The sequence below is a fragment of the Anolis sagrei genome, chromosome 11 (genome assembly GCF_037176765.1).
Source record: "Anolis sagrei isolate rAnoSag1 chromosome 11, rAnoSag1.mat, whole genome shotgun sequence".
In the NCBI taxonomy this organism is placed as follows: Eukaryota; Metazoa; Chordata; class Lepidosauria; order Squamata; family Dactyloidae; genus Anolis; species Anolis sagrei.
The window spans coordinates 31,317,003-31,341,821 of record NC_090031.1 but is presented as its reverse complement, the minus strand read 5'-3'; the positions used below and the strand labels follow the sequence as shown (position 1 = coordinate 31,341,821).

Below are 24,819 nucleotides of genomic sequence, written 5' to 3'. Positions count from 1 at the left end.
TATACTGCCTTCTTGCTTTAAAGCAATTGGTCTAAAAATATATATGTAATCGTCTTAATTGAAAGTTGCAGTAGGTTGCTTTTAGAGTATTATTTTTTTGTAAGGGGTTCCGGGGCGGGGTCGGGGAGCGGTCGGAAATTTGTATTTGGTCTTGATGTACAGTTTAATGGGGGCGGGCGGGGGGGAAATCTAGGCGGCGTGGGGCGGGCGGGGTTCTAGATGTCCATACCTTTGTGTGTGGGAGATTTACAGCTAAGCTGTAGTTGCAGATTATATGTGTACAGTCATGAAGTTCACTGTGTTTATATAAAATCGAAGAAAAAAAAAACAAAACAAAAAAGGTACCGGGTCTTACCGCAATTTTATATCACACCTTTGCAGAGTTAACATAATGGCAATATATTAAAAGAAAAAAGAAAAGAAAAGAAGTGGTATTGTTAGGTGGTTTAACTTGTAGTGAGGATTTTTAAAAAAACAGAATAATATTAATAATAATATTAATAATAATAATTTGTTTTAATTTTGGGCTGTTGTAAGTTTTCTGGACTCTATGGTCATGTTTTAGAAGCATGCTCTCCTGACGTTTCGCCCACATCTATGGTAGGCATCCTCAGAGGTTGTGAGGTGTGTTGGAAATTAGCCAAGTGAGGTTTATATACCTGTGGAATAATGTCCAGGGTGAATGTTTGATTAGCATTGAGTGGACTTGCAGCTTCAAAGCCTGGCTGCTTCCTGCCTGTGGAATCCTTTGTTGAAAGGTGTTAGCTGTCCCCTGATTGTTTCCTGTCTTACCACTTCAAAGCCTGGCTGCTTCCTGCCTGGGGAATCCTTTGTTGGGAGGTGTTTGCTGTCCCCTGATTGTTTCCTGTCTTGAAAATTCAAAGTCTGGCTGCTTTCTGCTTTGGGAATCCTTTGTTGGGAGGTGTTAGCTGTCCCCTGATTGTTTCCTGTCTTGTAGCTTTAAAGCCTGGCTGCTTCCTACCTGGGGAATCCTTTGTTGGGAGGTGTTAGCTGTCCCCTGATAGTCTCTGTCTTGCAGCTTCAAAGCCTGGCTGCTTCTCACCTGGGGAATCCTTTGTTGGGAGGTGTTAGCTGTTCCCTGATTGGTTCCAGTCTTGCAGCTTCAAAGCCTGGCTGCTTCCTGCCTGCGGAATCCTTTGTTGGGAGGTGTTAGCTGTCCCCTGATTGTTTCCTGTCTCACAGCTTCAAAGCCTGGCTGCTTCCTGCCTGGGGAATCCTTTGTTGGGAGGTGTTAGCTGTCCCCTGATTGTTTCCTGTATTGCAGCTTCAAAGCCTGGCTGCGCTCTGCCTGGGGAATCCTTTGTTGGGAGGTGTTCACTGACTCCTGATTGTTTCCAGTCTTGCAGCTTCAAAGCCTGGCTGCTTCTCACCTAGGGAATCCTTTGTTGGGAGGTGATAGCTGTCCCCTGATAGTTTCCTGTCTCACAGCTTCAAAGCCTGGCTGCTTCCTGCCTGGGGAATCCTTTGTTGGGAGGTGTTAGCTGTCCCCTGATAGTCTCTGTCTTGCAGCTTCAGAGCCTGGCTGCTCTCTGCCTGGGGAATCCTTTGTTGGGAGGTGTTAGCTCACCCCTGATAGTTTCCTGTCTTGCAGCTTCAAAGTCTGGCTGCTCTCTGCCTGGGGAATCCTTTGTTGGGAGGTGTTAGCTGTCCCCTGATTGTTTCCTGTCTCGCAGCTTCAAAGCCTGCTTGATTAGCATTTAATGGCCTTGCAGCTTCAAAGCCTGGCTGTTCCTGCCTGGGGAATCCAGGGTGGGAGAAAGAACACTTGCCTGCTAGATTTTTTTTAGTAGCCATAGCAGTGCACCTGATGGACCAACCTGGACACAGCATATTATTTAAGAAAACAAAAATGCTGGACCACTCTCACAACCAGGGTGACAACACAAAAAAGCCATTGAAATCCACAAGCATTTGTGCAATTTCAACAGAAAGGAGGAAACCATGAACATGAACAAAATCTGGCTACCAGTACTAAAAAAAAATCTCTAACATCATAACAGTAAATAAAGAACAACTTTCAAAAAACAGGGGAACTCCAGACAAGAAACAATCAGGGACAGCTAATCACCTCTCAACAAAGGATTCCCCCGGGCGGTAAGAGGAGCCCCTGGTGGCGCAGTGGGTTAAACTGCTGAGCTGCTAAACTTGCTAACCGAAAGGTTGTCACAGGTTTGAATCTAGGGAGCGGCGTGAGCTTCTGCTGTTAGCCCCAGCTTCTGCTAACCTAGCAGTTCGAAAACATACAAATGTGAGTAGATGAATAGGTACTGCTTCAGCAGGAAGGTAACGGCGCTCCATGCAGTCATGTCAGTGGCCACATGACCTTGGAGGTGTCTCTGGACAAAGCTGGCTCGTGGGCTTAGAAATGGAGATGAGCACCAACCCCCAGAGTCGGACACGACTGGACTTAATGTCAAGGAGAAACCATCTTATTACTACATTACAATACTATTATATATTATTATATATTATTATGCCGGCCACATGACCTTGGAGGTGTCTATGGACAACGCCGCCTCGTCGGCTTAGAAATGGAGATGAGCATCAACCTCCAGAGTTGGACATGAGTGGAGAGGAAAACCTTTACCTTTAACAGGCCTCAGTGTAAGTTTGCCCTCAGTGTGTGAGTCTGTGAGAGGCTCAGTGGGGAAAAGGCCTGAGAGAGCCCTCAGTGTGAGAAGGCCTCAGTGGAAGAAAGGCCTCAGTGTGTGAGATAGGCCTCAGTGTGAGATGGCCTCAGTGGGAGAAAGGCCTCAGTGTGAGAAGGCCTCAGTGTGTGAGATAGGCCTCAGTGGGAGAAAGGCCTCAGTGGGAGAAAGGCCTCAGTGTGTGAGATAGGCCTCAGTGGGAGAAAGGCCTCAGTGTGAGAAGACCTCATGTGTGAAGGTTGAACTTTCCCCTGACTTAATGTCAGGGAAAAACCTTTACCTTTACCTAGGCGGTAAGAAGCCACACTTTGAAACTGCTAGACCATTAAATGCTAATCAAGGTGACCAGCTGAAACATTCAAACCTACCTCAAGCAGACAAGAGTTCTTTCTCCCACCCTGGACATTATTCCAAAGATAATGGCAGTAAGCAGCCAGACCTTGAGGCTGCAAAGCTATTAAATGCTAATCAAGGTGGCCAGTTGAAACATTCACACCAACCTCCAACAGGTAAGTGTTCTTTCTCCCACCCTGGACATTATTCCAAAGATCATGGCAGTAGGCAGGATAATGGCAGTAAGCAGCCAGACCTTGAAGCTGCAAAACTATTAAATGCTAATCAAGGTGGCCAATTGAAACATTCACAGCTACCTCCAACAGACAAAGAGTTCTTTCTCCCACCCTGGACATTATTCCAAAGATCATGGCAGTAGGCAAGATAATGGCAGTAAGCAGCCAGACCTTGAAGCTGCAAAGCTATTAAATGCTAATCAGGGTAGTCAACTGAAACATTCACACCTACCTCCAACAGGTAAGCGTTCTTTCTCCCACCCTGGACATTATTCCAAAGATAATGGCAGTAAGCAGCCAGACCTTGAAGCTCCAAATCTATTAAATGCTAATCAAAGTGGCCAATTGAAACATTCACAGCTACCTCCAACAGACAAGAGTTCTTTCTCCCACGCTGGACATTATTCCAAAGATAATGGCAGTAAGCAGCCAGACCCTGAAGCTGCAAAGCTATTAAATGCTAATCGAGGTGGCTAATTGCAACATTTACACCTATCTGATTTCTTACTCCCACCCTGGACATTATTCCACAGGTATATAAACCCCATTTTCCTAGTTTGCAACAGACCTCACAAGCTCTGAGATTGCCTGCCATAGTTGTGGGTGAAACGTCAGGAGAGAATGCTTCCGGAACTTAGTCAGACAGTCCTGAAAACACGCAACCACCCAGTGATTCTGGCCATGAAAGCCTTCGACAATACATGTTCTAATTTTTTTTCGTATTTTTGTCGAGGGCTGAAAAGACCTTTTTTTTCCGGGCCTCTTCCTGTTTCTTTTTCTCCCCACCCGAAGGAGGGAGGACGGGTTTCCCGCCAGGACGTCTCCTCCTCCTCCTCGTCCTCCTTCTCTTCCGCGCGTGCGTTTTAGCCAAGAGAGAATCTGTGTCACTTGATGAAATCGCGACACTTTTTTTTTAAAGGAACGATCCTTCCCCTCAATAAAGCTGCGTCACTTTCACCTTTCGGAGTATATTTTGTGTGCGTTGCCCCCTCTCCTTCTCCCTCTTTTGTGGCACGATTTTTAGCCTTTTTACAACAGTGACAACACAAGGGAAACAAACCACTGATTTTTGACATGGAACAATTGGGGAGCATATCAATGGTAACTTGGTTTTGGCGCATGTTGTGGTGAACCCCAACCATAACATTATTTTCGTTGCTACTTCGTAACTCTCATTTTCCTACTGTTCTGAATCGTCATGTCAATATTTATTTATTTGATGGAGTACTTCCTCATTCTTCTGCACACTGCTGGAAAGTTTTATGGCATTGCAAATTAGTTAAATCCCTGCCTCAACCCCTTAATACAGTTCCACTTGTGGTGACTCCCAACCATAACATTATTTTCGTTGCTACTTCGTAACTCTCATTTTGCTACTGTTCTGAATCATCATGTTAATATTTATTCATTTGATGGAGTACTTCCTCATTCTTCTGCACACTGCTGGAAGGTTTTATGGCATTGCAAATTAGTTAAATTCCTGCCGCGACCTCTTAAAACAGTTCCTCATGTTGTGGTGACCCCCAACCATAACATTATTTTAGTTGCGACTCCGTAACTGTCATTTTGCACCTGTTCTGAATCGTCATGTCAATATTTATTTATTTGATGGAGTACTTCCTCATTCTTCTGCACGCTGCTGGAAGGTTTTATGGCATTGCAAATTAGTTAAATCCCTGCCGCGACCCCTTAATGCAGTTCCTCATGTTGTGGTGACCCCCAACCATAACATTATTTTCGTTGCTACTCCGTAACTCTCATTTTGCTACTGTTCTGAATCATCATGTCAATATTTATTTATTTGATGGAGTACTTCCTCATTCTTCTGCACGCTGCTGGAAGGTTTTATGGCGTTGTAAATTAGTTAAATCCCTACTCTCAGAGAGCTTAGTGTTTCTCAACCGTCCTAATGCCACGACCCCTTAATACAGTTCCTCATGTTGTGGTGACCCCCAACCATAACATTATTTTCGTTGCTACTCCGTAACTGTCATTTTGCTACTGTTCTGAATCATCATGTCAATATTTATTCATTTGATGGAGTACTTCCTCATTCTTCTGCACGCTGCTGGAAGTTTTTATGGCATTGCAAATTAGTTATATCCTTGCCGCGACCCTTAATACAGTTCCTCATGTTGTGGTGACCTCCGACCATAACATTATTTTCATTGCTACTCCATAACTGTCATTTTGCTACTGATCTGAATCGTCATGTCAATATTTATTTATTTATTTGATGGAGTACTTCCTCATTCTTCTGCACGCTGCTGGAAGGTTTTATGGTATTATAAATTGGTTAAATCCCTGCTATTAGAGAGGTTTCTCAACCTTCCTAATGCCACGACCCCTTAATACAATTTCTCCATGTTGTGACCCCCAACCATAACATTTTCGTTTCCACTTCCTGTCATTTTGCTACTGTTATGGATCGTAATGTAAATATCTGATATGCAGGATGTGTTCTCATTCACTAGACCAACGTTTCTCAACTATCCTAATGCCGTGACCTCTTATTACAATTCCTCGTGTTGTGGTGACCCCAAAAACAGAAAATTATTTTTTGTTGCTACTTCATAACTATACTTTTACTACTGTTACGAATCGTCATGTAAATATCCAATACACAGGATATATTTGCATTCATTTGGCACAAATACCCGAAACACCCCAAATTTGAATACTGGCGGGTTTGGAAGGGATTGGTTTTGTCATTTGGGAGTTGTAGTTGCTGGGATTTATAGTTTGCCTACAATCAAACAGCATTTGGAACTCCACGAACGATGGAATTGAACCAAACTTGGCACACAGAACTCCCACAACCAACAGAAAATACTGTGTTTTGTGATGGTCTTTGGCGACCCCTCTGACAGCCCCCTCGTGACCTCCCTAAGGGTCCCGACCCCCAGGTTGAGAATCACTACTCTAGAGCTTTAGCATTCAGACATTTTGGCAGAGGCCCTGCCAAATCGTCATCAATCAGGTGTCCGAGTCTGTTCTTAAGGTGAAAAGCATGTATTTGCATTTTAGATTCCCCCTGTAATAGGCAGTAAGAGCACCTAAAGCTTCAGAGATTTTCTGTTCAACCATTTCAAATCTCACTGCTTGAGCAGTGATGGCATGATCGTCAGCATAGATGAAACCTGTCTGTGTTTTAGATGGATTAGGAACCAGCTGGTTCTCTCTATAATAGGCAGTAAGAGCACCTAAAGCTTCAGAGAGTTTCTGTTCAATTGTTTCAAAACTCACTGCTTGAGCAGTGATGGTGGGATTGTCGGCATAGATGAAAGACGTCAGTGTTTTAGATGGATTAGGAACCAACTGGTTTCCCCTGTAATAGGCAGTAAGAACACCTAAAGCTTCAGAGAGCTTCTGTTCAACCATTTCAAAGCACCCTACTTGGGTGGTGATGGCATGATCGTCAGCATAGATGAAAGACGTTAGTATTTTAGATGGATTAGGAACCAGCTGCTTTCCCCTGTAATAGGCAGTAAGAGCGTCTAAAGCTTCAGAGAGCTTCTGTTCAACCGTTTCAAAGCTTGAGCGGTGATGGCATGATCGTCAACATAGATTAAACTCTGTCCTTTCTGGCAACGCGTTTGATCATTTGTGCAAATGTTAAACATTGCTGGAAGAAGCACGCTCCCCTGAAACTAGGCAAGTGAGGTTTATATATCTGTGGAGTAATGTCTTTGTGTTTGAGGCAAGTGTGAATGTTGCCATTGGCCAGCTTGATTAGCATTGAATAGCCTTGCAGCGGGAGACCCCGCTGGCACAGTGGGTTAAACCGCTGAGCTGCTGAATCCGGGGAGTGGGGTGAGCTCCTGCTGTTAGCCCCAGCTTCTGCCAACCTAGCAGTTCAAAAATATGCAAATATGAGTAGATGAATAGGTACTGCTCTGGCGGGAAGGTAATGGCGCTCCATGCAGTCATGACCTTGGAGGTGTCTATGGACAACGCCGGCTCTTCGGCTTAGAAATGAAGATAAGCACCAACCCCCAGACTCGGCTGGACTTAATGTCAAGGGAAGACCTTTACCTATGGGCCACCCTGTCTGCTCAAGGGGACTCGGGGCAGCTTACAGCACTATAATGTCAGGAAACCTTTACTTGTAGCCTTGCAGCTTCAAAGCCTGGCTGCTGCCTTCTCCCACCCTGGACATGGCACAGGGATGGATGGATGGATAGATAGACTGTGAGAGCCGTTCAGCAGTGGAACTCTCTGCCCCAGAGTGTTGTGAAGGCTCCTTCTTTGGGAGCTTTGAAACAGAGGCTGGATGGCCATCTGTCAGGGGTGATTTGAATGCAATATTCCTGCTTCTTGGCAGAATGGGGTTGGACTGGATGGCCCATGAGGTCTCTTCCAACTCTTTGATTCTATGATAGATAGATAAATCCCACTTGCCTAGTTTCCAACAGGCCACACAACCTCTGAGGATGACTGCCATAGATGTGGGGAAAACGTCAGGAGAGAATGCTTCTAGAACATGCCCAGACAGCCCGAAAAACTCAGCAACCCAATTATATTATATTATATTATATTATGATAGATAGATAGATAGAGAGATAGAGAGATAGATAGATAAACCCCACTTGCCTAGTTTCCAACAGAGCTCACAACCTCTGAGATGGCCTGCTGTAGATGTGGGGGAAACGTCAGGAGAGAATGCTTCTAGAACATGCCCAGACATCCCTAAAAAAGTCAGCAACCCAATTATATTATATTATCATATTATGATATACAGACAGATAGACAGATAGATAGACCCCACTTGCCTAGTTTCCAACAGAGCTCACAACCTCTGAGGATGCCTGTCCTAGATCTGGGGGAAACGTCAGGAGAGAATGCTTCTAGAACATGCCCAGACATCCCTAAAAAAGTCAGCAACCCAATTATATTATATTATCATATTATGATAGATAGATCTATAGATAGATAGATAAACCCCACTTGCGTAGTTTCCAACAGAGCTCACAACCTCTGAGATGGCCTGCCGTAGATGTGGGGGAAACGTCAGGAGAGAATGCTTCTAGAACATGCCCAGACAGCCCGAAAAACTCAGCAACCCAATTATATTATATTAATTATCATATTAATTATGCCATATTAATGATATCACTATATTATTATTATTATTATTAATTATTATTATTATTTATTATTATTATTATTATTATTATTGAAATGTCATAATAGTCCATGGAAATAGTACTATGATTCCATGCAGTTTCCAATAGGAAGCGCTAGGGGGAGCCAATGCTTGGAAGGAGGGCTAAAGAGTGGAGGAAAGTCAAGAGGGGCAAGGAAGTGAGCTCACAAGCTACTTCCGCCCTTAAGGGGGCGGAGCCAGAGTGACGTATTTCCTTTCCCCACCGGAAGTCCGCTCTTTCTATCCTCTGTGTGGAAGTGTGTTCTTCTCTCCCGGAAGTGGTCCCTCCAAGAGGTGTGTGGCTGGGTTTTCTTTCCCTCTTCAGGGTGTGTATGTGATAGGAATTGTGTTTATGTTGTTGTTGTTACTATTTCATGTTCTGCTTTAGGCCTACAGAGTGTGTCCCACAAAGGACTCAATATTGAAGGACTCTATGGTGTCTGCAATAATATTTATATATATATAAAAATATAAATAAATATATATATATATACACACATATAAATATATATATATATTATTAATATAATATGTAGTTACTATTTTATTAATATTATTAAAATTATAGATATATACATAATATATATAATATTAATAATATATAGTTACTATTATGTGTGTGTATATATATTATTAGTATAAATATATTATTAATATAATATATATAGTTACTATTATATGATATTCAAATTATAGATATATGCATAATATATAATATTACATTAATATTATATATAATACTAATGTAATATATATAATACTAATATATATTAATTATGTGTGTGTGTATATATATATATACACACACACATATTATTAGTATATATATTATTATATATTATATATTATATATTATTATATACTTGCTTCACAAGTGCGGCTTGCGGGAACGAGAGATAGGGCCTTTTCTGTGGTGGCCCCCCGGCTTTGGAATGCCCTCCCTACTGAAATAAGATCAGCCACCTCGCTAATGGCATTTCGGAAAAAACTGAAAACTTGGATGTTCGAGCAAGTCTTCAACTAATTCCGATGTGATGATGTTTTGATCATGGACTAGCAATCAGGATAACGAATTGGATTACGACTTTATGAGATGGTGGCCCAATACTATGTATGTATATGTATGTATTTTTATATTTTATTCTATATTTTTAAAGTGAATATTGTATTTTTAAATATGTTGTAAACCGCAATGAGTCGCCGTTCAGGCTGAGATATTAGCGGTATACAAGTGTACCAAATAAATAAAATAAGTTACTATTATATTGATATTAAAATTATAGATATATGTATAATATATATTACATTAATACTATATATAAAATATTAATGTAATATATATATAATATTAATAATATATATAGTTACTATTATATTGATATTAAAATTATAGATATATGTATAATATATATTACATTAATACTATATATAAAATATTAATGCCATATTATATATATAATATTAATAATATATATATAGTTACTAATATATTGATATTAAAATTATAGATATATGTATAATATATATTACAGTAATACTATATATAAAATAATGTAATATATATATAATATTAATATATATAGTTATTATATTGATATTAAAATTATAGATATGTGTATAATATATATTACATTAATAGTATATATAAAATATTAATGTAATATATATATATAATATTAATAATATATATAGTTACTATTATATTGATATTAAAATTATAGATATATGTATAATAAAAATTACATTAATACTATATATAAAATATATATATTGCAGACACCATTGAGTCCTTAAATATTGAGTTCTTTGTGGGACACACTCTGTAGGCCTAAAGCAGAATATGAAATACACATATTATTAAAATCTATATTATTAATATATTGTTAATATAATAATATATAGCTACTATTATATTGATATTATTAAAATTATAGATATATGCACAATATATAATGTTGTAATATTATATATTATAGAAATGCAATATCAGCAATGAATTGCCCATTTATGTCTCACTTTCTTTATTTGTATTCCAGCCATTTGGGAATGAGATCTGGTCCCTATGATGATGATGATGATGATAATCATAATAATAATAACACTTTATTTATATTCCGCTTTTTTCCCCATGGGGACTCAGAGCAGATTACAATGTAAACAGATACTGGCAAACATGCAGTGCCTTGTTATAATACAATGAGACACAAACACAAACAAAGGCAAAGGCTTCTCCTTTCATTTCTGTCTTTGGAGGTTTTGCTCTGGGGAAGGTCCTGTCCTCCATTTCCAAGCCGAGGAGTCTGCATTGTCAACTCTTGTTTGTGTGACTCGCATGACTGCTTGGAGCAGCTTATGCCTTTCCTGGTAAAGCAGTACCTATTAATCTACTCACATTTGCATGTTTTCAAACTGCTAGGTTGGCAGTATCTAGGGTTAACAGCAATAGCTCACCCCGTCTCGTGGATTCGAACTGGCAACCTTCAGGTCGGTAGTTCAGCAGTACAAGGGTTTAACACCACTGCAGTGAATGGATATACTCCAGTCACTAAAGAATAATGGTTGCTTGGCTGGAATTCTGTTTCATCATTTATTTATTATTATTTATTTACTTTGCTTCTATACCGCTGTATCTCAAGCCCGAAGGCGACTCACAGCGGTTCACAAACAGTAAAAACAGTAGAAACAGCAGTGGTTCCATACAACATATAACAATTGACTTAACACATTATTCATAAATTACCAATAAGCAATTACAATGCACAATTATTACAAAAAAAACAACCGTACCCAATCTTCTCATCATCCAAGCGTAGTCCAGGTTCGTCGTCCATTGTTCCATTCCTATATTCCATTACCAGATTGCACTAAATTACTCAAATGCCTGCACAAACATCCAGGTCTTCACCTTTTTGCGGAATACCATTAGAGATGGTGCTAGTCTAATGTCCGTAGGAAGGGCGTTCCACAGCCGAGGAGCCACCACCGAGAAGGCCCTATCTCTCGTCCCCGCCAGCCGAGCTTGAGAAGCAGGCGGGATCGAGAGCAGGGCCTCCCCGGAAGATCTCAAAGTCCTGGTGGGTTCATAGGCAGAGATGCGGTTGGATAGGTAGCTTGGGCCGGAACCTTTTAGGGCTTTAAAGGCCAACGCCAGCACTTTGAATTCAGCCCGGTAGCAGATCGGTAGCCAGTGGAGTTGGCGCAACAGGGGGGTTGTATGCTCCCTGCGCTCCTCTCCTGTTAAAATCATGGCTGCCGAGCGTTGGACTAGTTGGAGCTTCCGAGCTGTCTTCAAAGGCAACCCCACGTAGAGAGCGTTGCAGTAGTCTAAACGGGATGTAACCAGAGCGTGGACTACCGTGGCCAAGTCAGTCATTTTCTTTCTCGGCTTCCGTCTCTTTCTTTTCTTGTGCTTTTCAGGGCACCTTGTGCCATGGCGGAGTGCTCGGGCCTGCTGTTTGTCAGCCCTTATGCTTTCGAAGCCATGCAAAAGGTGGATGTGGTGCACTTGGCTGCCTTGAGCGATCCGGAGCTGCGCCTGTTGCTGCCCTGCTTGGTGCGGATGGCCTTGTGCGCCCCGGCTGACCAGAGCCAGAGCTGGGCTCAGGACAAGAAGCTGATCCTCCGCTTGCTGTCCGGAGTGGAAGCCGTGAACTCCATCGTCGCCTTGCTGTCTGTGGACTTCCATGCTCTGGAGCAAGACGCCAACAAAGAGCAGCAGTTGAGGTAATTGACCTGGAACAATTCAGCTTTATGACTTACGAGGGTTGAATGAAACGTAATGCCTCCACCTTCGTAACTCCTCAACAGATGGCAGTACTGGTATGCGGCAGGTACTGGCTTATTCAGTAGACTCTCCTCTACAGTTCCATTTTGACGGGAAGCCTTAGCATTGAACGGTTGTGTTGTTAAAGTGAAAAGTAACACCTCCACCTTCGTAACTCCTCAACAGATGGCAGTACTGGTATTCAACAGGTACTGGCTTGATCAGTAGACTTTCCTCTACAGTTCCATTTTGGCAGGAAGCCTTAGCATTGAATGGTTGTGTTGTTAAAGTGTGAAGTATGAAACCATGGTCGACTTAAGCAACATGCAGTCATTGAATTCTTGACAGCAGAAGGTGTCACCCCAAAGAGGTTCAGCAGAGAATGCAAGCTGTTTATGGTGATTGTGTTGATGTGAGTACTGTGTGTTGTTGGGCAAGTAAGTTTAGAGATGTTGAGGTGGGAACATCTGATTTGTGTGACAAACAAAAAGTTGGATGTCCTGTTACAGCAACCACCGAGTTTCACAAGCAAAAGATTGACAGATTGATTCAGGACGATCGTCATATCACTCAGAGAGAAATTTCAAGCATAATCGGCATTTTACAAGAACTTGTGGGTCACATTATTGTTTTGCTTGGCTATCGGAAGATCTGTGCACGATGGGTACACAGCAGAACTTCAGAGACTGGATCTCACCACCGTACAGCATCCTCCATACAGTTTGGATTTAACACCGTCTGACTTCTATCTGTTTCCGATAGTGAAAGATCTGCGGGGACAACATGATGCTTCTGATGAAGATGTTGAGAAAACTGTGAGACGCTGGTTGCGGAAACAGAGTGTCGACTTCTTCTGTGACGGCTTCAGAAAACTTGTTTATTTATTTATTTACTGTATTTGTATACCGCCTTTCTCAGCCAATTGGCAACTCAAGGTGGTTTCCAACAAATCAGTATACACAAAAGATAATAGACAAAAAACATTGAGCAGTATAAGACATTATAAAAACAATAAAAGCGACATCATCAACGTCTCATTATTCTCAAGCATTGTCCAGTTCCATTGTCAGGTCATTCGATTTCTCGTATTAGCTACTCTCGTATTAGCTTGCTCGAATAGCCACGTTTTAACTTGCCTCCGAAACGTCAAGAGGGAGGGAGCAGATCTGATTTCCCTAGGGAGGGCATTCCATAGCCGAGGGGCCACTATTGAGAAGGCCCTGTCTCTCGTCCCCACCAAACGTGCTTGTGACGAAGGCGGGACAGAAAGCAGGGCCTCCCCAGATGATCTTGTTCATTGTTGATGATCTTGTTCATCGTTGGCAGAAATGTATCCAATTGTCTGGTGATTATGTGGAAAAGTGAATAGTGGTAGTTAAAGAGCACATTCTAAGGATTATTTCTGCGTTTGATTCATCATCAAGTTTGCAGACGACACCAAATTGGGAGGGAGAACCAATACTCCAGAGGACAGGAGCAGGATTCAAAACGATCTTGACAGACTAGAGAGATGGGCCAAAGCTAACAAAATGAAGTTCAACAGTGACAAATGCAAGATACTCCACTTTGGCAGGAAAAACGAAATGCAAAGATATAGAATGGGGGACAATGCCTGGCTCGAGAGCAGTACGTGTGAAAAAGATCTTGGAGTCCTCGTGGACAACAAGTTAAACCTGAGCCAACAATGTGATGTGGCGGCAAAAAAAGCCAATGGGATGTTGGCCTGCATGAATAGGAGCCTAGTGTCTAGATCTAGGGAAGTCATGCTACCCCTCTATTCTGCTTTGGTTAGACCACACCTGGAATATTGTGTCCAATTCTGGGCACCACAATTCAAGAGAGATATTGACAAGGTGGAATGTGTCCACAGGAGGGCGACTAAAATGATCAAGGGTCTGGAGAACAAGCCCTATGAGGAGCGGCTGACTGAAGAAGAGAAGGCTGAGAGGGGATATGAGAGCCATGTATAAATATGTGAGAGGAAGCCACAGGGAGGAGGAGGGAGCAAGCTTCCTTTCTGCTTCCCTGGAGACTAGGACGCGGAACAATGGCTTCAAACTACAAGAGAGGAGATTCCATCTGAACATGAGGAAGAACTTCCTGACTGTGAGAGCCGTTCAGCAGTGGAACTCTCTGCCCCGGAGTGTGGTGGAGGCTCCTTCTTTGGAAGCTTTTAAACAGAGGCTGGTTGGCCATCTGTCAGGGGTGATTTGAATGCAATATTCCTGCTTCTTGGCAGAATGGGGTTGGACTGGATGGCCCATGAGGTCTCTTCCAACTCTTTGATTCTATGATTCTATTATTTATTAAAATATTCCCATCCAAACCCAAGTAACAAAGGTGGAGGCATTACTTTTCACTCAACCCATGTAGAAGCGTCCTTTCTCAATGCTATTTTAGCTGGGTTGAACAACCGCAGAATTCTGAGCCTGTGCTCTGCATTTTGAACCCTCCTCACTCTCTCCTTAGGCACAAACTCGGCGGAGGGAGTGGCGAGAGCATCTTGGTGTCCCAGTTGCAGCATGGGTTGGCGCTGGAGTTCGAGCACAGCGATTCCCCCCGGCGTCTCCGTCTCGTGCTTAGCGAATTGCTCGCCATTATGAACAAGGTGAGGCATTTTCTCCTCTCTTCCACTGATCTAGAGCACCACTCCAGATGGTGGAAACCTCTTGAGTGGTGCTCTAGGTTGACACTTTGATATCAGTGATACGACACTAAAGACACCCTAAACAAATTCTAAAATGCACCAAATGGGCAAAACGGGCCCTGGCACAATGCTCCCCTTCTGTTCTGCCTTGGTGAGACCACTTTACCTGGAATCACAAGTGAGTCCAATTCTGAGCACCGCAATGCAAGGGAGAGGTTGACACTTGACTCTAAGTTGGAATATGTCCAGAGAAAGAGGGCGACTCAAAGGATCAAGGGTCTGGAGAACAAGCCCTATGAGGAGCGGCTTAAAGAGCTTGGCCTGATAAGCCTGCAGAAGCGAAGGCTGAGAGGAGACATGATAACAAGCGCCATATAATGATAATGAGGCCCAGCACCAACTGCCACTCTGGGCCAGAGTGAAGAGAGGGGGGTGGGCAGAGTACAGTTCTATACAAAAAAGTATAGAATTGCTACAAAAGGGACAAAACTTCAATTCCTGAGCATACTAAAGCTATCAAATATTAGAAGAATTGGGGAAGGCAAACTCCTGCAGTACAGGATTCATGGGCATTTTCTTTCCATACATTGCTTGTCTCCTTCTTCGTATTCTTGCTTTATGCTAGTAATATAATCTAGTTAATATAATGTAATATAATATATTGTATATACATATAATATAATATGATAATGTAATACAATATAATAATAATATCATATTATAATTATATATTTTATATTACATGTAATATCAATTTATTTACTTATCGTGTCATCAGCAACTATATTAGTAATATAGTTTATATTACTAATAAACTATATAAATAAAAATGTAATGTTCGTTTGTGGGATTAACAGAACTCAAAAACCACTGGACGAATTGACACCAAATTTTGATACAAGACACCTAACAACCCAATGTATGTCCTTCACTCAAAAATTTTTTGATTTTGTCATTTGGGAGTTGTAGTTGCTGGGATTTATAGTTCACCTACAATCAAAGAACATTCTGAACCCCACCAACGATGGAATTGAACCAAACTTAGCACACAGAAAGAGCTAAGTTATCCCATGACCAACAGAAAATACTGGAAGGGTTTGGTGGGCAGTGTCCTTTGGTTTTGGAGTTGTAGTTCACCTACATCCAGAGATCACTGTGGACTCAAACAATGATGGATCTGGACCAAACTCTACAAGAATACTCAATATGCCCAAATGTGAACACTGGTGGAGTTTGGGGAAAATAGAATCTTGACATTTGGGAGTTGTAGTTGCTGGGATTTATAGTTCACCTACAGTCAAAGAACATTCTGAACCCCACCAGCAACAGAATTGGGCCAAACCTCCCACACAGAACCCCCATGTGTGCCGCAGCAACATGTGGCAGGGGACAACTAGTATTACAATATAATGGTATAGTGCAATATAGTAATATATAATACTGATATTGTACTATGCTAATAATATAATATATTGTATATACATATATCTCATGTAAGCTGCTCTGAGTACCCTTTGGGTCGAGAAGGGCTGCATATAAAGGTTTTAAATATAAATTTATAACCTTATAAATTAATAAATAGATAAATAAATAAAATATAAATTAATAAATAGATAAATAAATAAAATGTATTAATATGTGAAGGGAAGTCATAGGGAGGAGGGAGTAAGCTTGTTTTCTTCTGCCCTGGAGACTAGGACGTAATGGAGCAAAGGAGATTCCATCTGAACATTAGGAAGAACTTCCTGACTGTGAGAGCCGTTCAGCAGTGGAACTCTCTGCCCTGGAGTGTGATGGAGGCTCCTTCTTTGGAGGCTTTGAAACAGATGCTGGGTGGCCATCTGTTGGGGGTGCTTTGAATGCTTTCCCTGCTTCTTGGCAGAATGGGGTTGGACTGGATGTCCCATCAGGTCTCTTCCAACTCTAGGATTGTATGATCCTCCTCTTGTTTCAACTCTATGATTCTCAGATCAGCCTCTATTGTTGTGTGCTTTTCCTTTTCCCAAATTCAAAAGCCTCTCCCAACATCATGTCTCGCTGTAGGTGTCAGACTCCAATGGGGAGTTTTTTTTCAAGTCACCCGAACTGTTTGAGAGCCCGGTTTACTTGGAAGAAGCCGCTGACGTGCTTTGCATCCTGCAGGCAGGTACGTGCCACCTGAAGAGCCCCTTTCCCCCTTGCATGGACCCGAATAGTAATCAGTGGCTGTTTTTGCTTTGGGGTTACGTCACTCAGGAAAGAAGTGGGCCAAGGGGTGGCTGTGGCTGTTATTTAAAAGCAACCTCTTTCCGTTCAGAGCTCCCTTCGCTGTTACCCATTGTGGATGTGGCTGAAGCTTTGCTCCACATGAAGAACGGGGCTTGGTTCCTCTGTCTCTTAGTGGCCAACGTTCCTGACAGCTTCAATGAAGGTATGCAGCACAATTAATAACCAGTTCCTGGGAGAGGCATTTGTTGGTTCAGAGGAGGCATGAGCCAACTTTGGCCCCCCAGGTGTTTTGGACCAACTCTCACGCCTCAGGGCGCCTGGTTCTAATTCACTCACCACACCGTCAAAGCTGTCCTTGATATTATTAGCTTTCTCATTCTATTGTCTCTCAGCTGACCTGAGCTGAGAAGTAGATGGAGCCTAGTTTATTATTTATTTATTTGTTTATTTGCATTTATACAACACCCTTTTTACCCCGAAAAGGACTCAGACCAGCTTACAAGCTTTATGTACATACAATATGTTATATTATTACCATAGCACAATATTAATATTTCTGCATTTGATTTATTAAAATATTCCCATCCAAACTCAAGTAATGAAGGCGGAAGCATTACTTTTCATTCAATGCTCGTAAATCCAGACTTGCACGACGGGGCCGAAATGAAAAATTCTGTTGCCATTGCAATCTGCTCACAGAAAATTGTGAGGATCTTCCTAGGCATATGTTAATATTAATATTATATATTATTATATTTCACTAACTATACCACTATACTGCAATATTATTAGCAATATTACATGTAATATAATATAATATATATTATTATTAGTATTCTATTGTATTCCAATATATTACTTTATTAGCATAGCACAATGTTAGTATTATATATTATTATACTGTACTATACCACTATACTACAATATTATTAGTAACATCACATATATATAATATTGTATTCCAATATATTACATTATTAGCACAGCACAATGTTAGTATTTTATATTACTATATTGTACTATACCGCTATACTGTAATATTATTAGTAGTTTTACATGTTATATATATATAATATTGTATTCCAATATATTACATTATTAGCACAGCACAATGTTAGTATTATATATTACTATATTGTACTATACCGCTATACTGTAATATTATTAGTAATATTACATGTAATATAAAATATATTAATATGTTATTATATTGTATTATTCTTAGTATTATATTGTATTACAATATATTGTATTATTAGCATAGCACAATGTTACATCCTGAATTTTTATCATTACCTTGCACATGTGGCCCACTCATTGTGATTGTGTTTGATTTTTTTACTGTATTATTTTGCATTCTTTATTGTATTTTCATGCTCTATTTATTTTATTGTGATGTTTGTTTTATGTTTTTGTATTATTTTAAATACATTACTGGGCTTGGCCTCGTGTAAGCCACCCCGAGTCCCCTTTGGGGAGATGGTGGCAGGGTATAAATAAAGATTATTATTATTATTATTATTATTACTATATTGTACTATATCACTATACTGCAACATTATTAGTAATATTACATGTAATATAAAATATATTACTACATTATTATACTGTATTATTATAAGCATTATATTGTATTATACCACTATACTGCAATATTCTTAGTAATATTGCATGTAATATAAAATATATTATTTTTATGTTATTATACTGTATTATTATTAGTATTATATTATATTCCATTATATTATATTATTAGCACAGCACAATATTAGTAATATATATTACTATATTGTACTATACCACTATACTGCAATATTATTAGTAATATTGCATGTAATATAAAATATATTATTATTATTATATTATTATTATACTGTATTATTATTAGTATTATATTGTATTCCCGTATATTACATTATTAGCATAGCACAGTGTTGGCATTATATATTATTATGTTGTATTATACCACTATACTGCAATATTATTAGTAATATTACATGTAATACAAAATATATAATAATTATTATATTATATTGTATTGCAATATTATGATCTTGAACACATTTTGCCAAGAAAGCCTTAGGGTTGCCATAAGTTGGGAGCAGCTTGGAGGCACATCATTACCACAACAAACATCCCTCTAGGGTGCTTTGAGTAGGAGGTCTGTACCCAACCAAACCAACCCCGTCTCCTTTGGCTGTTTCTAGTCTGCAGGGGATTGATCAAGAATGGCGAACGGCAAGACGAGGAAAGTTTTGGAGGCCGCCGGAGGACTGAGGCGCTTCGGCATCTTTGTAAAATGAACCCCTCCCAGGCATTGAGGGTCCGCGGCATGGTGGTAAGCATTTCTGTATCTGCCGTTGCAAGAAAGGGTGGCTATAATGGGAGGCATATTTCTGCAATATTTTGAATACGGAGTTGGGAGTTCCAGGGGAGACCCTTGTTAGGCCTGACTTAGCTTTTTTGCTCCCTTAAGAGTCTTAGGTTCTTATGAACTTAGGAATGAAGGCTCTGAACAGCCTTGGAAGGGAATATTCTGCCTTTGTATGGAAAAAAACACATCCTAGTTGTGTGTCCTTCCTTTTCTGATCAAGTTCCCCTTTTGAAGTAAATGCCTTCGTTTTCTTTTGGGTTAGGTGGAGGAATGCCACTTACCGGGGCTTGGAGTGGCTTTGACCCTGGATCACACCAAGAACGAGTCTTCGGAGGATGGCGTCAGCGATCTGGTCTGCTTTGTGAGCGGGTTGCTGCTAGGGACCAATGCCAAGGTCCGGACTTGGTTTGGGACTTTTATCCGGAACGGTCAGCAGGTGAGAAACTTGTGATGTGTTTTGAAAGGCAGGAGCTGTCTTCATAGATTTGTCAGCAGCATATGATACTGTAAGTCATTGCCTTCTCCTGAGAAAAATCTATAATATCCCAAAGGGTGACCACCTCATAGGAAATCTGCTACAAAACAGGAGCTTTTTTGTTGAGTTTCAGGGCCAGAGAAGCAGATGGTGAAAACAGAAGAATGGTCTGCCTCAGAGGAGCGTGCTTGCTCCATCAATGTTCAACATTTACACATATGATCAGTGGCTGCCAGAAGGGACAGAGAGTTTCATCTATGCTGATGATCGTGCCATTGCCGCTCAAGCAGGGAGCTTTGAAATAGTGGAACAGAAGCTCTCCAAATCTTTAGGTGCTTTTACTGCCTATTTAAGAAAACCAGCTGATTCCCAATCCATCTAAAATGCAGATGTGTGCTTTTCATCATAAGAACAGACAAGAATCTCGAGCTCTGAGGAACCTCAGTCAATGGCTGAGACCGGAGGAGAAAGTCCCTCCTTGACACACAGAAGACGGGATGACTCTGGTACCATGAGATGCAGAGGCAACCTTAAGAAATGGGGCCACAAAGTGAAGTCTACGACATGTGAGTGTGGAGAAGAGCAAACCACAGTCCACAGACTACAATGCAGCCTGAGCACAATGCACAATGGAGGATCTTCTCACAGCAACACCAAAGGAACTCCAAGTGGGCAGACCTTAGTGTTAGTAGGCCTCGGTATGAGAAGGTCTCAGTATGAGAAGGCTCCAGTGTTAGTTTGACTCAATAAGAAAACACCTCAAAGTTCAGTGACAGTGTTTTAGAGGCCTCAGTGGGAGGAAGGCCTCAGTCTGGGAGAGGCCTCAGTGTGAGGTAAACCGCAGCGAGATAGGCCTCAGTGTGTTAGTAGACCTTAGTGTTAGTAGGCCTTGGTATGAGAAGGCCTCACTATGAGAAGGCTCCACTGTTAGTTTGACTCAGTAAGAAAACACCTCAAAGTCTATAAGTCTCAGCATATTATAGAGACCTCAGTGGGAGGAAGGCCTCAGTTTGAGAGAGGTCTCAGCGTGAGGTAAACCTTAGTAAGATAGGCTTCAGTGTGTTAGTAGACCTTCCTGTTAATAGGCCTTGGTATGAGAAGGCCTCAGTATGAGAAGGCTCCAGTGTTAGTTTGACTCAGTAAGAAAACACCTCAAAGTTCATAGGCCTCAGTGTTATAGAGGCCTCAGTGGGAGGAAGGCCTCTGTCTGAAAGAGGCCTCAGGTTGAGGTAAACCTCAGTGAAATAAGCCTCAGTGTGTTAGTAGACCTTAGTGTTAATAGACTTTGGTATGAGAAGGCCTCAGTAAGAGAAGTCTCTAGTGTTAGTTTGACTCAGTAAGAAAACACTTCAAAGTTCATATAGGCCTCAGGGTTATAGAGGCCTCATTGCAAGGAAGGCCTCAGTTTGAGAGAGGCCTCAGCGTGAGGTAAACCTCAGTGTGTTAGTAGACCTTAGTGTTAGTAGGCCTCGGTATGAGAAGGCCTCAGTATGAGAAGGCTCCACTGTTAGTTTGACTCAGTAAGAAAACACCTCAAAGTTTATAAGTCTCAGTATATTATAGAGGCCTCAGTGGGAGGAAGGCCTCAGTGTGAAGTAAACCTCAGTGAGATAGGCTTCAGTGTGTTAGTAGACCTTAGTGTTAGTAGGCCTCAGTACGAGAAGGCTCCAGTATCAAGCTGTTGGCTAGGATTTGCCAAGAAGGTGGGATGTAAACAAAACACAGCAGTCCTGCATCTCACACAAGGGATTTGTTCCAGCGATGCCTAGAGAAGTGTTTTGTCTAGGCCTCTGGCTTCTTTAGGTCCTCCTGTGCAATACCATAGTATCCAGAGTTTTCCATGTATAACAAAGTAAATATAATGGGAGTTGCTTTGTCGTCTCCTTTCAGAGGAAGAGGGAAAACATCAGCTCCGTGCTTTGGCAGATGAGGAGGCAGCTGCTCCTGGAGCTGATGGGGATCCTGCCCACCGTCCGCAGCATGCGCATGACGGAGGAAGCCGAGGGCGACACCGGCCCCAACGTCTCTGTGTATTCAGGGCTGAAGGAGGAGCATGTTGTCAAGGCCAGCGCACTCCTGCGCCTCTATTGCGCTCTTATGGGGATCGCCGGCTTGAAGTAAGCACATTGTGAATAGATCTAGACTCAATAGTTCTCTGATGTTTGAGACATAGCAAGGTCTCGCCCCAAATGTTGTGTATATGTGTGAGGGAGTGGGTTGTGTCTGTCAGCAGGGGCTCATTCTTCATGTTGTTGTTGTTGTTGTTGTTGTCTTCCAGGCCGACAGATGAGGAAGCCGAGCAGTTGCTTCAGCTCATGACCAGCCGCCCTCCGGCAACCCCAGCCGGCGTCCGCTTTGTCTCGCTCTCCTTCTGCATGCTGCTGGCCTTCTCCACGCTTGTCAGGTACCCTTTTTGGCACAAACCAATACAACGTTCTTCTCCTTTAAAGGGGGATTTCATTGGCTGAGGAGTGTTTGGAAGCCATGCTGTTTCCACCTGCAAAAATATTGGGACAAAGCTTTGTCGGCCCATGATTAGCACAGCCAGCTACAGAAAAACTTGCTGACCGGAAGGTTGGCGGTTCATGTCAGAAATATCAAAAATTAACTAGGTATTTTTAATTACAAAAATGTGAGTAAAGCACTGAAAGGGTTAAATGGATTCAGTGAATCCATAAAACCTACAGTTCAGTATAAGCAGGTGTGCCTGTAGCTTAGTACGCCTCAGTGTTAGTTGCCCTCAGTATAAGAGAAGCCTCGGTGTGAGAAAGCCTTGGTATGAAAAGGCTCCACTGTTAGTTTGACTCAGTAAGAAAACACCTCAAAGTTTATAGGCCTCAGTGTTATAGAGGCCTCAGTGGAATAAAGGCCTCAGTGTGAGGTAAACCTCAGTGAGATAGGCCTTAGTGTGTTAATAGATCTTAGTGTTAGTAGGCCTTGGTATGAGAAGGCCTCAGTATGAGAAGTCTCCAGTGTTAGTCTGATTCAGTAACAAAAAAACTCAAAGTTCGTAGTCCTCAGTGTTATAGAGGCCTCAGTGGGATGAAGTCCTCAGTCTGAGAGAGGGGTCAGTGCGAGGTAAACCTCAGTGAGATAGGCCTCAGTGTGTTAGTAGACCTTAGTGTCAGTAGGCCTTGGTATGAGAGGGCCTCAGTATAAGAAGGCTCCAGTGTTAGTTTGACTCAGTAAGAAAACACCTCAAAGTTCATAAGTCTCAATATTATAAAGGCCTCAGTGAGAGGAAGGCATCTATCTGAGAAAGGCCTCAGCGTGAGGTAAACCTCAGTGAGATAGGCCTCAATGTGTTAGAGACCTTAGTGTTAGTAGGCCTCAGTATGAGAAGGCCTCAGTATGAGAAGGCTCCACTGTTAGTTTGACTCAGTAAGAAAAAACCTCAAAGTTCATAGGCCTCAGTGTTATAGTGTCCTCAGTGGGAGGAAGGTCACAGTCTGAGAGAGGCCTCAGCGTGAGGTAAACCTCAGTGAGATAGGCCTCAGTAGGCCTCTGTATGAGAAGGCTCCGGTGTTACTTTGACTCGGTAGGAAAACACCTTGTAGTTCATAGTCCTCAGTGTGATAGAGGCCTCAGTGGGAGGAAGGCCTCAGTCTGAGAGAAGCCTCAGCATGAGGTAAACCTCAGTGAGTTATGCCTCAGTGTGTTAGTAGACCTTAGTATTAGTAGCCTTGGTATGAGAGGGCCTCAGTATTAGAAGGCTCCACTGTTAGTTTGACTCAGTAAGAAAACACCTCAAAGTTCATAAGCCTCAGTGTTATAGAGGCCTCAGTGGGATGAAGGCCTCAGTCTGAGCGAGGCCTCAGTGTGAGGTAAACATCAGTGAGATAGGCCTCAGTGTGTTAGTAGACCATTGAATGTTTGCCATTGAATATATGTATTCTATAATCTACTCCGAGTTCCCTCAGGGAGATAGATCGGGATATAAATAATGAAGCATAAATGAAGTATATTATTATTGCGAGATCTAAACACCCCTTCCTCTTTATTCATTCCCTAATAATATTCAGTATTTTTTCCTAATAAAAACACAAATAATTAGAAAAGTTGAAAAGCTAATGAAACTCTCACATGGGAAAGGGAGGATATCCATTCACCCAAAGAAACAGAATTGCTTTGTAAATAGTGTAGAACTTTCCTCTCTTTGTCGCTTTAGCACCCCAGAACAGGAGCAGTTGATGGTGATGTGGCTGAGCTGGATGATCAAAGAAGAAGCCTATTTTGAGAGGTAAATGTGGATTTGCCCCATCTCACGTCTCTCTGTATCTCACCTGAAGAAATAGGTGCATATGTTGACTTAAAAATAAGTTTATCACGAGGAGGTTGTTACATCCCCTTTCCTCCCCTTTCTCCCTTTGTTTTCCCTGGAAAAACTATGTCAGGACTGGTTCCTCCTCCATCCCGATTCAACCTATTTTTTAAATCTTCCTTTGGCAGCACTTCCGGGGTGTCGGCTTCCTTTGGGGAGATGCTCCTCTTGGTGGCCATGTATTTCCACAGCAACCAGCTCAGCGCCATCATTGACTTGGTCTGTTCGACTCTGGGAATGAAGGTAAGTAAGCTTGTGTCCCTTGAGACCTCCCCCTTTTTTTATTTATGTGCATTATGGTGGTGTGTTTCAATTGTGTTGTACTCTGCCTCAAGCCAGGAAGAGAGGCAGGTAATAGGCTTGGGCAATCCATGGTTCTAAATGGTTCTAAAGTACTTACAAAACTAAAGTTCTGGTGGTGAAAATTTCAGAACTCTAACAAAACTTTCAAAATTTAATTATTATTTCATTATTGGTGATTTTAATGACAGAACCAATTAGAAACTGACATTTATTATGAAATTTTGAGAGTTTTGTTAGAGTTCTGAAATTTTCACCACCAGAACTTTAGTTTTGTAAGTACTTTAGAACCATTTAGAACCATGGATTGCCCAAGCCTAGCAGGTAACATAGAATCAAAGAGTTGG

General features: G+C 41.6%; 1 protein-coding gene across 2 annotated transcripts in view; it reads left to right on the top strand.

Annotated features, from left to right (window-relative positions):
* The first annotated feature begins 8,604 nt into the window (after positions 1-8,604).
* INTS2 (integrator complex subunit 2) overlaps positions 8,605-24,819 on the top strand; it is a 37,293-nt gene continuing 21,078 nt past the window's right edge. The window contains exons 1-11 of one of the 2 annotated variants that reach the window (XM_060756795.2): positions 8,605-8,678; positions 11,802-12,107; positions 14,617-14,755; positions 16,838-16,940; positions 17,091-17,204; positions 19,210-19,340; positions 19,639-19,812; positions 21,742-21,968; positions 22,130-22,255; positions 24,020-24,091; positions 24,301-24,415. In XM_060756795.2, the coding sequence (XP_060612778.2) occupies positions 11,815-12,107; positions 14,617-14,755; positions 16,838-16,940; positions 17,091-17,204; positions 19,210-19,340; positions 19,639-19,812; positions 21,742-21,968; positions 22,130-22,255; positions 24,020-24,091; positions 24,301-24,415 (1,494 nt within the window). In that variant the 5' untranslated portion in view covers positions 8,605-8,678; positions 11,802-11,814. Of the gene's footprint in view, positions 8,711-11,801; positions 12,108-14,616; positions 14,756-16,837; positions 16,941-17,090; positions 17,205-19,209; positions 19,341-19,638; positions 19,813-21,741; positions 21,969-22,129; positions 22,256-24,019; positions 24,092-24,300; positions 24,416-24,819 lie in introns of both variants that reach the window. The other variant, XM_060756794.2, reaches the window with a different exon arrangement.